General features: G+C 45.7%; 1 protein-coding gene across 1 annotated transcript; it reads right to left on the bottom strand.

The window, feature by feature from the left end:
• Positions 1–5,635: 5,635 nt before the first annotated feature.
• Positions 5,636–10,907, bottom strand: RPLP2 (ribosomal protein lateral stalk subunit P2). Its single transcript, XM_082000339.1, has 5 exons — positions 10,521–10,907; positions 9,854–9,977; positions 7,972–8,020; positions 6,168–6,266; positions 5,636–5,752 (listed from the first exon to the last, which is right to left on the bottom strand). The coding sequence occupies exons 2-5, from the start codon at positions 9,974–9,976 to the stop codon at positions 5,676–5,678; spliced, it is 348 nt and encodes a 115-aa protein (XP_081856465.1). The 5' UTR covers position 9,977; positions 10,521–10,907; the 3' UTR covers positions 5,636–5,675.
• Between the last annotated feature and the right edge of the window lie 2,538 nt (positions 10,908–13,445).

Below are 13,445 nucleotides of genomic sequence, written 5' to 3'. Positions count from 1 at the left end.
AGCCGTACCAGTGCCTCCATTAAGTAGCAAAGACTGAGCCAGTTCATTCAAGGAGAAGGGGGAAAGGAGGAGATTACGGCTCTTCACGGCACCCCAAACCTTGGGGTGTACTGGTGCAGCAGCCCATCTCCCCCCCCCCGCTTTTTCTTGGAGGCCTCTGCTCCAAGTTCTTGGAGTTCCCTGCAAGTGCAGTCCTTTGTTTTTCGGGAGATGGGCAAGAAACATGAAAGGACAAGAAAAGCTTTCCCCTTTCATAAAAAGCCAAGGAGCCGGAGGGAGGCAAGGCTCAGCACAGCCACAGCGCGGGAACAGAGAGAAAGGCAACTCCTCTCTCTAAACAGCTTTCTCTACCTCTAAACTCACCAAAACACACACAGTTGCTTCCTTCTCTTAACAATTTTCTCTATGTGCTGCTAAGCTTGCCAAAACACTTACCTTTGGTCAGGGAAACTGTAATTTTCACGAGTGCTTCTGCACAAGCAAGCCCATGGCTTACCAGCTCACCACAGAGCAGCACTGGGTGAGAGGCCAGTGCTATTAGGAGATCAAAACAGATTTCAGAAGCTGGAAAGATCCCCTTGCCATAAACAATACAGACTATAGTCATCCAAACAATTAGATAAGTGTCAAAGTTTACAGGGACATCAAAAGGATCAGCATAGCAAGAGAAGCAGCTGCTGAACTCAAAGCAAGAAACATGCAACATCAGCAGCAGGGAGGTTTGGGGGATACAAAATAAAAAGCTTAAGTAGTTTCTTAATAGAATCAACACAGGGCAAAAGCACTTTCTACCAAAGTTTAAAAAAAAAAAGACCACCAAATTAATCTTGGCATAAACCTATTTGCATTAGTTTACTTATAACTGGTCAGAAGTTTCTCATTCAGGATGCTGTTACACTTGTCCTTAACAGGACAACTCTCAGACTAGGCCAAGCTAGGCCTTCCTCCCCACAGGAATTTCTCTATTTATGTCAGGAATTTCTCTATTTATGTCAGCGGAGATTCATCCAAGTAGCCCCCTCTCCTCTTCTTTCCACTCCAAAGGGCCTTTCAAAGGATACAAGGGAGGTTGGTACCCTCCACACAGAGGGGCCACCCAGGTTGTAAGAACAGCTGCCTACCACCTCACAGTCAGCTGACTGCAGCAACCAAACTCAGCAGGTAACCCTTGTATAAATCTAATATTTGAGCTCAAGTTAGGCCTCATACACCAACCTCTACAGACAGTACTTTTTCATTAAATGTTTGTGCTTTCCTTCCATCAGACAGGCAGGAGCCCAGCCTTACCTTTCTTCCAGGTCTTACCCTGGAGCCCACTACCTTACCTAGCTGCCAGGAACTACCCTTGATACATACTAGCTCTATCCTGGAGCACCTAAAGCATTAACTCCACTTATCTCAAGGCCTCTGTTTATGCTCTATATCCACCCTTCTTTCTCTTCCTCTTGTACCTTTACTTGCTTTTGTAATTTCCTTCCTCCCTGGCATTTGATGTGGTTACATAACCCTTGTCAGCCCTCATCTCCTCCACCTGAAGAGGTGAGTGTTGGCACACCTGAGCCTTGACCCTCTTAAAGGCCCTTTACACCAAGACAATCATAGTGCTTTCACCCTGTGCTGACATGGAAAGGTATTTCCATGTAGCCAAACCCAAAGAAAACATTGTGTCTTGCATTTTCCAGAACAGGGATTGTGCTGCAGAAGAACTAGTCAATGGACTGTGACTTTAGCAGAAATCTCTGGCAAAACTGAATACTGAACCTTGTTTGCAGATACCTCCCTAACACTTGTAACCACAAGAACAGCTTCATTCTCAAGCAAATGCTACTTCCTCTTTTTTCAGCATTTCACAAACCTTAAGGTTCCTACTATAGCTGGAAAATAGAAACAACAGTGCTGTGACAATGCTGGGGTTAGTTTCACTTGATTTCTCAACAGCAATCTCATCCTGAGTTGTTTACATCACTCTGCCTTGGCCCTCAAGGTTACCTATTTGAAGAGGTTAATACTCCTCTGTTGAAACAGGTTAATGAAATAAACCATGTGAACAGTAATCTCTTGCAGAGTGCTGCCTGGGTACTGGCACTAGCAGGCTGGCAAACAACTGTGTTTTTCTCAAAAATAAATTATCCCCCCCTCAACTAATCTTTTTCTCCTCAATAAGAAAGTACTACCATAATCCTGCAATAAGCCTGGTCAGCAAGATTTACATGGTAGCTTTTCATGTGTATCAAACTCCTATCAGAACATTGCAAGTTCACTCGTGCCCTTACATGTTGTGATACCACTGGGGCAGCTTCTCGTGCAATCTCTCTTTGTTGCATTTATTTTCTAGTCTAATGAATGGTGAGCAGTTAGTACATATGAGATAATAACATACAAGCAAACAACTCCTGTGTGTTTTTTCGGGTAAGACCTTGTTTGTTGGCGGCCAACGGGAATTAATTGTAAAGAGAAGCTGAGAGGCAGACTGTTACACTGTTGTCTTCAGCATTTTACTTTAGTATTGTTGCCTGTGGTCAGCAAGACTGGGGCACTGGTCATGAAGCCCAACCCAAGTGCTGTTAACATTGCTGGAAAGCCTGACTTTGATGTCTTTTTCTTACCTGTGATGTTCGTGTATATCAGACAATTCCATGGCAAACACTTGGGGCTTGCTTCATAGGAGCACCTCCTGAGGCAACGGAGTGTCCTACTCTTTTGGGACTGAATTTTCCTTCTATGAAAGGTACTACAGATATCTCTGCCCTACACATGTTAAACCCACTGAGTTCAGTGGGGCCGCCTGCATGTAGCAGCTTGCACAACTGGGCCTTAGTAGTAAGAGTGAAACCATTTAATTTAACAGTGGCCCCAGGGAGCCATTGCTTATTACTTTTCAGTTGTGTCCAGGACATTCTCCCTGCTTTCCAAGTAGTGAAGATGTCATACCACGCTCCCTGCCCAATGGTGATTGTAAGGAACAATTTTCAGTCAGAGATGATTTGAGATGGCGCAGCATTTGTGTCCCAATGAGGAAAGCTCACGTTTCAACGTCAAGCCTATGACTAAATCACTCTCCCCTACTGTCAATTTAGTAATGATCAGTTACCAGTGCAATCTCCAGGCACAAGGCTATCCTTTCCTTTCCCTTCAATGACTTTCAGCCTTTCTTTATGAAGAAGTCAGGAAAAATCTGTTCTAGCTAAAATTGATTCTGCAAGGGGACAGAGGGGACAGAGTAGGCCGCCACTCCCAGTGTTCGCAGGTACTAGTTTTCTCTGAGAGCATCATGGAATACAACGTGTCCACCACACCACTCCCCTTGCCTTTGGAAATCATTGCTAAGTCTGAAAAGGTATCAGTGACACTTGAAAATTCAGAACAGTGTCCACAGAACAGGAGCGGGAATCCCAACTCCTTCATAGCTGAAGCTCATTGAGGTCAGCAAAACAGTGTGGTGAACTCCATCCAGAGCACCAAACAGGTCTGCAACAGTCTTCCAGGCACATAATTACTCATGTACAAAGCCATCAGGCAACGACTGTTTCGTAAATAGGTATGGGGGAAGAAAGCTTAAGATGCTTTGATTCTACCTTCAGAGGAAATGTTCACCATGCAGAGGTTTTAGCAAATTCTGTAAAATGTGTGTGAAATCTTGGAGTAGACCTGTTCCCTGACCTTCACAAGGAATACCTACAGGATGGTTATGTAAAATACATTGGCTCCCGGGAGCAGTGATTTCTCCAAAAGCTGCCCCCAAATGTTTCTTCTCTAAACAGTTTACCAAATGAGCTGTCCTTCTGTTTCTCAAAAGCAGATTGAGTGACAGTTTTCATCAAAATTATGCACTTTCAGGAAGGAATTTAAAGGGACACCCAGCACAGGATCAGATCTAACAGGTCATAGGAAGAAGATAGGAGAAAAATAGGAGGAAGAAAGAAGTTGGTTTAGATGTGGCTGTAGTCCTTCCCTCATCACAGTAGCTAGCAGCTGGCACCACAGGCTTCACTCTTATCCCACAGGCCTGGGCACAGCAAAACTCGTGGAATAGCTCAGTGCCACTGAACCAAATTCCATTGTGCATGGAAAAGCCCTGCTCAGTGGTGTGACAGGGCAGTTCCTTCCTGTGAAAACATTGACTTCGCTCTTGCAGCAGCCAAGCAAGGCAATATCGCAGGGTGGGGGCGACGTTACCTCTCAGTAAAACCACATCCGAGAACCACTCTTTTTCAATTATCTGAAATGGAGAAATCGGCAAGGGAAGAAACACAGGTATGCCTGCACCTCTTCCAGTGCTAAACCACAGCCATTTATGACTCTGACAGCGAACTAGAGCAAACACGAGCAGCTTTTGTTACTACCACAAAGATCACCATGGTAGGACTTAAGAGACAAAGTAGATGAAAGGTATTGGCACTATTACCTCCTGTAACTTTTTCTTGCAGTAGGCACAGAGGGGCAGCAAGGGTTAGTTGCTTAAGTCACAGCCATTTTGAGGTCTGAAGGTCTAACTTTCAACTGCTCTCTCCCTTGGCTGCTGTGAAGTAATGGGCATTTTTCTCTCACTACACCCGACAGAGATAAAAGTTTTCCTAGTTGGATTTCACCCACCTCTCCTCTCAGAAGTACTTGCTATGCTTTGCCCAATGACTCATAACCAACATAGCTCCCTGCCCCGCCCCCTCCAACTGTGTTAGAAAAGCTTCACAGCATAGACTGCTCCAGGACACATCTTTCTGACACTACCTGTGGAGACCTGGCATGGAAAGATCATCACATGTGCTATTTGAACTCTACCTACTTACGGTGACAGGTAAAAGCCTGCTGTAAAAGTCAGGGTAAGTTGCCTGCCAGAACCATCTCCTAGCAGACACTTTTACTGTCCTCCCAAGCTGATGTGTTCTTCTGGGCACACCAGAGATCAGTTTCAGTTCTACAAAAATACCATTCCCCTCATAAAATAGTTTTTTTGTTCAGGTGATAGATGTCCTAATAGTTAGCTTCCCCCAGAACAGACATTCCATATGAAGCACACCTTTGCATTGATCGGTCTCATGAAGAGCTGGCTGCAGTATTTTTTTTTGTTATAGATTCTATGTTAAGCATAGGGATGTAACATGAAATCCAAGCATAGCCAAGCATTTTATTGGTGTTGTCCCTAGACCCTGGAAATCTGACACAGCGATCTCAATCAGTGCTTTCAGATATTTACACAAACTGATTACTCTAACTAGCTCTGAAGTGATAATGTTTCTGGATTATTTCAGACCTGCTGTTCATTCAGTTTCACATGTTTTGGAAGTGACTAAACAGATCTTGAAAAATAAAGTCCTTTTATTGCTGAATAGGTGGAACTGCTTCCTGATTAACTAGGATGGCAAAATAGTATGCAGAAGGTGAACTAAGTTAACATCAGGTAGATTCAGCTTCCACATACCGTTTAAGAAACAGCAGTGTCAAAACAAGCATACAGGTTCACACAAGCTTAGCCATTTCCTGGGTATTTTAAGAGAGTTGAGTCCCATGGCTTGTCATAAAATTCACATACTTGTTTCAGACAAATAAAAATCAAAGCTCTGTCAAAGATATTTTAAGAACAGCTGTCTGAATCCAATAGCATTTGTACGGTTATAACAATAAACTCAAAAAACACTTAAAACAAAGAATTTTAATATTTTCTCTATAACAAACAATTAATCAAATAGGCCAAATCCCATGTCATCATCAGATTCTTCAGATTCCTCCTTCTTTTCTTCTTTCTTCTCCTCAGCTGAAGGGGGAAAAAAAAAAGAAGACCAAGCCAATGGTCAGTATTTACATTTTTGCACCAGATTTTCAAGATACACATTTTGGTATTCTCAGCTTCCATATCATTGGTATTTCAGCCTCCATGGTTCATCTCATTCCCTTTCAACAGCCAAATACAAACACTGAGGGGACACATACACTACTACTGAAGGGATGTGCTTTACACAGTGAAGTCTGTTAGATTCTCGGTTCTCAGACAGACCAATCTTAAGGCAGATAAAGAGCAAATGCTTCTGATTGCCCAAAGGAAAAGTAACTGTTTAGTTTACACTTCAATCACACAGTGAACTACCAAAGTGGAAAAGCCTTGAAATTTGGACTCAAGTCCAGAGAAAAACAGAGCTGCCCTGTAACAACGCCTCTCTACCCATACTCACCGGCAGCAGGGGCAGCAGCGGCAGCAGGAGCAGCAGAACCCCCTCCAGCAGAGACTGCCACAGCTCCCCCAGCTGGCATGCTGGCAAGTTTTCCATTACCTGAGTGGGACAGAAGAGAAAATATTCAAATGCTCATCGCAAGCACAGAGGTAAGGTGAAAAAGAAGAGAAATGAGAGTGTAGAAAAACAGGTACTATGTCTCATGGAACGAACCTGTCACTATTAGCTGAAAGGAACAAGAGGCTGCATCAATGATAAGAAAGTATAAACTATTCTGTCAAAAATAAAATCAAGAGTTTAAGATTCAAAGGCTTATTATCTTGAGAACACTTGACAGCACATTAGTAAGTTTTCTTCTGTATACAAAGTCCCCCTCCCCTTTTTTTTTTCCCCACAAAATGGTCATTAAAAACAGTGGCAAACACGTCCAATTTTACATGTACAGAAAAAACATGCTTTCTGAATACAGTGGAATAGCCCGGAAACTGGTAATTTCAACATACCTCAAAAATAACATATAGGCAGCAATGGCTTCCCCCACCCCCCCTGCCTTTTTTATTAAGGTTATAGAGAACTCTCAGGGCATGACTGGATCACACTTACAGGAGAAAAGTGGGTGAGGGAAAAGATGTATTTATGGCAAAGAGTACAGTATTTTAAACAAATTCTCCAGCACCCTATGAACCCTATTGCATCTCCTTTGAGATTAGCAAACTGACTTCTGATTTATGCTTGTCTTTGGAAAGCTAGTTAGTTCTCTGGCATCTGCCTTTCACATACCAAGGTTCCCTTGGCATTCAGAGGTCACGTACAAACACTGTTTGCCTGTATTCCAATTTCTGGGAATCAATTTCTAAATAATTCCCTGTTACTTCAAGCTCCAATAAACTAGCCAAGTAAACAAACATGTTTCATATGCATGTCAGTATGTTCTAGGAAAAAATTTATTTAAAAAGTATTACAGAAAGAGATACCATAAGTGTGTCATAAGCACATGCGTAAATGGCTCCCTTAGGTCTTCAGACCACACGGATAGAAATGTCCAGTTGGTGCTTGTAACAGCAAGGCCAGGCAAAGTCCCGGCAACCTTTAAGCAAATATATGCCTAAAAGTTGCCTTGTGCCTAGGCATTTCCAAAACAAGAAAATAAATTAATTAATCAGAAACCTTTGCACTACCTCAGTCCTATGACCCAGCCAATTAATGTTAAAAGTTCCAGCTTTGGTAAGTGCCAGCAGGTTAAGAGCACAAGCTTCTGCAGAAGTCAGCACCACTCCGAGTCCTATCTTAGAGAAAAGGAAATGCCAGACCTGGGAAGTTCTAGAAGAAATGTGTACTGGAGAGGCTTGTATTAATCGCAGAGGATGTAACTGTATCCTTAATGTGAACTGACACTTATTTTTATTTAACAGTCCGTTCTTCCTGTTTTACATAATTAGTGCATACAAGTGGGTAAACACAAAGAAAATATCTCCCAGAGAACTTGAAGGACAGCTAATTACTTCTCTGATCAACATGTCCAGAAAACTATGTTATGAGCAGACTACCGGTAAGCTCATATGTGCTTAAGTTTTCCAGTTTAGTGTGGTCCACAAGCGAAACCCAGCAGGTACTGGCAGCGACCTGCAGGGAATTAGAATGGACCTGGATTTCAGTCATTTCAGCCTACAGCCAGCATGGAAGTCCTCAACCGCAAAGCTAAACTGATGAATAATCAGGGAGTTGGCAGCAATTCTACACTCTCAGGTCTAAGTTACCGAAATAGTGGAGGCAATTATCTGTGACACTCAGAGACTGTACTTACCCTGAGCAATGACATCCTCAATGTTTTTTCCATTCAGCTCACTAATAACCTGTGTAAATTAAGTTTAGAATGTTAATAGTTTCAGAACAGCATGAGTATAAGCTACATTTAAACAAGTACTGATTAACCATCATATGCAATGCCTCCATCCTGCTGCTTATACAGCCCCAACATTTCTTATTTCTCAGTGGAAGGAACAGGACATTGAAATTAAAATTTCAGCTAAGTCTTTCATACTTTTCTGTGAAAGCTTTTTCATGAAATCTGTTACAATAAATTCATAATGAATCCAAGGACCTTGCAGAAAGAAAGATACACAGATGTTGTGGAGCCAATTAGGAAACCCCACTAATGGTCTGTTAGTCACTGAGGGACTGTTAACATGTCTTGCTTAATACCCACTGGAAGGCTCTGAAGCACTGGGCCCTAGACCAAAAGCCACAGGGTCCTGTTCCTAGCATTACCAAATGTTACAGCTGAGCTGGCTGTTGTATCCTCGCACTGGAACAGAAAGTCCCAACTTCAGTTTTACTACCATTGTTGTATAACCAGGGATGAGGAAAGCAAAACACAAACCCAAAAATTGCTAAAGCAAGTAAGCAATTTAATAATAATAAAACACCCAAAACAAAACAAAAAAAAACACCAAACCAACAGCCCACCCCAAAAAACAGACGTGGTCTCACAGACTGGTGAGTCCCTGATACCAGGGGTCAAAGGACTTTAACCAAGAGCTTTTCACCAGGCACCTCCTGCTCACACAGCAGCCATGCAATCTGTGAAATGCTGTGCCTGTGTGCTGGCTTCATCCAGAAGGAAGATGTTTTTAAGACTTCACTAGATTTACACTGGCGTGTGCAACAGCCAGTTGCAAATAGAAAAGGATTAATTAATTATGACGAAAGCTTCTCTGGAATTTGCTTTGCAGATATTGAAGGATCAGAGAAAACAACTAACTTATGAAGGTATTTAAACAACTGTAAACAAGCCAAAGCCAAAACACCTGGCACTTAAACAGGAACATCACGAGTTCAAACCAACAGTCCAAACCATAACAAGGATGCTGTCAGCTTAGTCAACCCATCATTTGGTTGTGCCTATAGTAAAACACTGTCTCCATCTGGGAAAGTAACTTGTTTTTTCCTCCACCTCTCTGGAAAGACTCCACATACAAGTATGAATGAGGTGTTAAGACTGTTTTTTGGTTCTTTTCTTTGCCCGTAGCCATTTATTTTAAAGTCCACACGGCTGAAAGTCTATTATATCACAAGACACATTCTAATTAAGATACTCTCTTCTTAAAAAGCCTTTCAACACAACCATTTCAACATTCATTTCCAAAATCTTCCTACATATTATTGAATACCTTTAATGTCCATGTTATAACTTGCCTATGCTTCCTGGTGAAAGAACAGATGTTTCTTTCCAGTATACTAAGTAAGAATTTATTACTGAATATGAGGCCTTCAAAAGTGTTAGCTTTGAATCAATACTGACCAAAACCCAAAGTTAAACAAGAAGTGTAAACCATACACTATGTCAAAACAGAACTTATTTTCAACACATACTTATCTGTAGCCACCATCCCATTGAAAATTATTAGATCAAAATGTCAGAAGTCAGCAACAACTGACAAATATCTTTGCAGAGGACAAGTGTTCAATAAGGCAGCAAAACTTCTACAAAAACATTGTAAAAATAGTTCTGATTGGTTAAGCAGTGTTTTAGCAGTGTTTTAGAAGTCACACATGTAACAATCAGCAAACATCTGAACAAAATAAGACTAGATCAACAGCAAGGCAACTAAAGAAACAATGAAGCCAAGGAAACAGCTCTGATGCTGAGTGGGACATGACCATCTGGAACTAACAGGCAACACCACCTTGTTCATGCGTTCATCATCCGCCTCAATGCCAACACTGTCGAGGATCTTTTTCAAGTCCTTTGATGTGGGAGACTCGTTGCCACCGAGGACCGCTAGAAGGTAAGCTGCAACGTAACGCATCCTGGAAAACAAAGAATTGGATCTTCAGTGCTAATGATCTAGTTACATGTTCGCAGGAAGTTCATCTCCTCACTGGGGGAAGCAAACCTCACCCTCCCGGCTACAACTGCTCTGCTCTACTTTTAAATGAAAACCCACGACACGCGAAGCTGCATACTGGTCTTCTGCCAGCACGGGGCCCCGCACAAGGCTGCCCGACACCGCAATGCCGCAGCGTCTGCCGGGGGCCCAAGCAGCCGGCCCGGCCTACCACTGCCGGCCCCGCACACCTCTTATGAAGGAAAACGCCACCACGGCCTCCCAAACAGTTCTTCGCCCCCCGGACGGCATCTCCACCCTGACTCTCCGCGGCGCTCCCCTAAGCCTGCCCCGTCCCTCCACAGGCCCTGGCCCAGGCCGTGAGAGCACATGGCCGCCATTTCCTCCTACCCTCCCGCCCCAAGTGGTCTCGCCCAAGCCCTGCTAGCGGCCGCGGGCTGAAGCGGGTGGGCTGGGAGAGACCATTCCCACAAGGGAGCTGGGGAAGGGACCGCCACGCGCTTACTTGGGAAGAGACGGCGGCACGGGACAGAGACCTGGGACGTGCGTTCACAATGGCAGCCCGCCGGCGAAAAGGAAGAGGCGGTGTCTCAGCAACACCTTCTTCCCGTCACACCTCAACAACGCGTGCTGCCATTGGGCCAGACAGGAGGGGTGCGGACAGGCCAATGGGGTGCCGCAGGTTTTGCTGCCACCGTCTCACTAACGGCTTGCCGCGCAGACGGTGGCGCATGCGCAGATCGGGGCTGTCAGGCGCGGCCCGCGGCTGCCGGGGTGTGCTGCCACACCGCCAGGCTGCGGCAACTGATTTTCCGTCTTAAGCGTTTTTTTTTTTTTTCCCCGCAGACTGCGGTATCCACGCGGGCCGGGTGATGCCACTCACCGTGCTGTGCCCTGCACACGGGGTCGGTGTGGCCTCCCAGGAAGCGCAGGCCCCTCCACTGAGGAAAAGCTCTCCACAGGAGAGAGCGGGTGGCATGTCCTGTTCCTGGGAGGTCGGGAGTTAGTAACCCTGTGGCAGGGTCTCGCCATGGGATTACGGGAGTTGCTCCCCGTGGTTGGTTTGCTTGATTTCTTCCTGAATTGGAGAAATGAATAAAAGTGAAAAGTTAACATTGTGCCAAAATCCAAACTGGATTGTTTGGATTGTGCCATTGTGGACCCAGTTAACATTGTGCCAGCTGGACCCAAATAAACCAGAACCGTTGCAGCATCAGGGCTGTGAGGAAGCTTTGGCTATCCCTGCCTTGCTGCCCTGGAGGCTCCTCAGAGGCGCCCTGTGCAGGTGAGAGCACTCTCCACTTCTCTGGTAACTCTGGTGCCACCGGAAAGCAGGCAGGCTCACAGTTTTATAGCTGAGGAAGTGCTTCAGAGAAGCAGTCAGCAGTTAAGTTTTACTCCCCGTGGGAAGAGGAACTTCCCTCAGGGCACTGTGCAGCTTGTGTTTAGCTTTGAGCAAGAGGCACTTCTGCCAGGGCATTAACGCAGCAGCGCTGCCATGCCACAGCATCGAGGCATCAGCTGGAAACTCGCTGTTACAGAAAAACCCAGCTTTGCCCCTCTGAGCGAAATGGAGAGCAGCACAAATTGCTGTGGGGCCTCGCCAGCGTGCCGTGTTAGACCAAATGGCGTCCCTTGCTGCAAGGCGCTCCTGGAGTGCATGGGGCAGCAAAGGCCCAGCCATGGCAGAGCCCGGTGGCTCTGGGCAGACCGAGGGCAGGCTCTGCAGCACTTGGCCCTGTGCCTTTCCAGGATTGCAGCCTTGGCTCCCACTACGTTTCCGTCCCTGAATTTGCAGCAAATGAGCACAACACCAGGGGCTGCCGGTGTCTCCTGTTCCCTGCAGGCTGAGTTCACATTTGGGCCTAGGGGAGCTGCACTGGGACTGGCTGGGGTGCTGAGGCCGTTGCGGTGTTAGGAAAATATCATTTGGTGACATTTTTGTGACAGCAGGACGCCTGGGCCTGGTTCCTCAGAGCCGCCTGCCCCTTGTCCCACTGCATCTGGCACCTCCTCCAGCTCGTCCCGCCCCGGCAGTGCAGCTCGCCAGCAAACTTTGCAGGAAGTGCCTGAGCTGAGCCAAGCTGTGCCGGGCTGAGCGGAGACGAGCCAACCGAGCGCGGCTAGGCCTTCAAGACCCAGGTTTTGTGTGCCAGGTGTGGAGGGGGTGAGACGCGTGTGGCCATGCTCAGCGGGGCATGCTGCATGTGGCCTGGCTGCTTGGCTGTAGGTCCTGCCGGGGTGTCCCCAGGGGCTGAGTCTCAGCCCAGGGGCCCTGTGGGGTGTGGGTAATGGGGGCCTGGGGCTGCTGCAGCTGGTGGTAGGGCAAGTGAGGACAGCCCGGGATGAGTGTGTCTGTGTGCGTGTGCACACATGTGTGTCTGTGCACACGTGCATGCTTGCATGCCGGTGCACCAGGGTGCCTGCGTTGTGTCCTGTATGCACACCTGGGGCTGTGTTTATGGTCTCTGAGCCTCTTCAGCCTGGCCAGTTCAGAGCTGCCCTCTGGTTCCTTCAACATCAATAGCTTTACAAAGCTATAGCAGATGGTCTTTTTGCTTACACATATCTGTGTGTGTGTTGTGTACAGCCTTTTTGTAAGAAATACTTACCTTTTTACTAAAGCAGTGGTTTTCCTGTCCTTATGTGTCTGTAACGTTTCTGCTCTTTCAGGGAGCCGGGTGTGACGCCTCCCCCTAGACTATGCCTTGGGAACATCAATGCTGCCATGTCCCACATGTTAACAGTAAAAAGCCCTGCTTCTCAGGGTGTTACCAGAGGCATTAGCTTTCTTCTGCTGGCCTTGGACATTAAAGCCATTAAAAGTTTTTTGTAGTTCTGCATCACTCAAAAGAAACTTTTATTTGCCTATTCAATCCATGGTGGGGTTTAACAAGAACTCCTGATATGCGTACCATAAGCTAGTTTAATTGCCAAGCTCAGGAGGAGTTGCAAAAGATAAAGGAAATGGAAAGAGCCAGAAACGGGGTACTTGGAAGTATATGACTACTGGTATAGAACCAAGCATGGTGCCTCTGCTTGTCTTTGCATTATCAGTGTGCTATGATGATAGTGGCCGATTTTGAAAGTCCTAGGTGGATGAAGGCTTCTTCACACTAAGAAGGCAGAGGAATAATTAATTTGTTCAAATTTCATACCTCTGCTCCTTTAGCATTAAATCCTTCTTGGCATAGACTACGTGGTATCTATTTTTCCCCTTCATCTGTGGAGGGTACTGTGAGGGGAGGAAACAAGGACTAGCTGGTAACTAGCTGGCCATGGCTTCATGCCTGGTTTGCTGCGTTAGAGCATCCTGGCAGAGGCAAATCTGCAAGCGCCCCAGTGCCACTGCGCAATCCAATGCTCCTGTGCCATGGACATTCCTTTTATAACCCCCTCCTTGGCCCTGCCACATTTGCTCTGCTGCCCT

This window comes from Phaethon aethereus (genome assembly GCF_964289735.1).
Source record: "Phaethon aethereus genome assembly, chromosome: 5".
Lineage (NCBI taxonomy): Eukaryota > Metazoa > Chordata > Aves > Phaethontiformes > Phaethontidae > Phaethon > Phaethon aethereus.
This window is presented reverse-complemented; position numbering and strand designations above follow the sequence as displayed.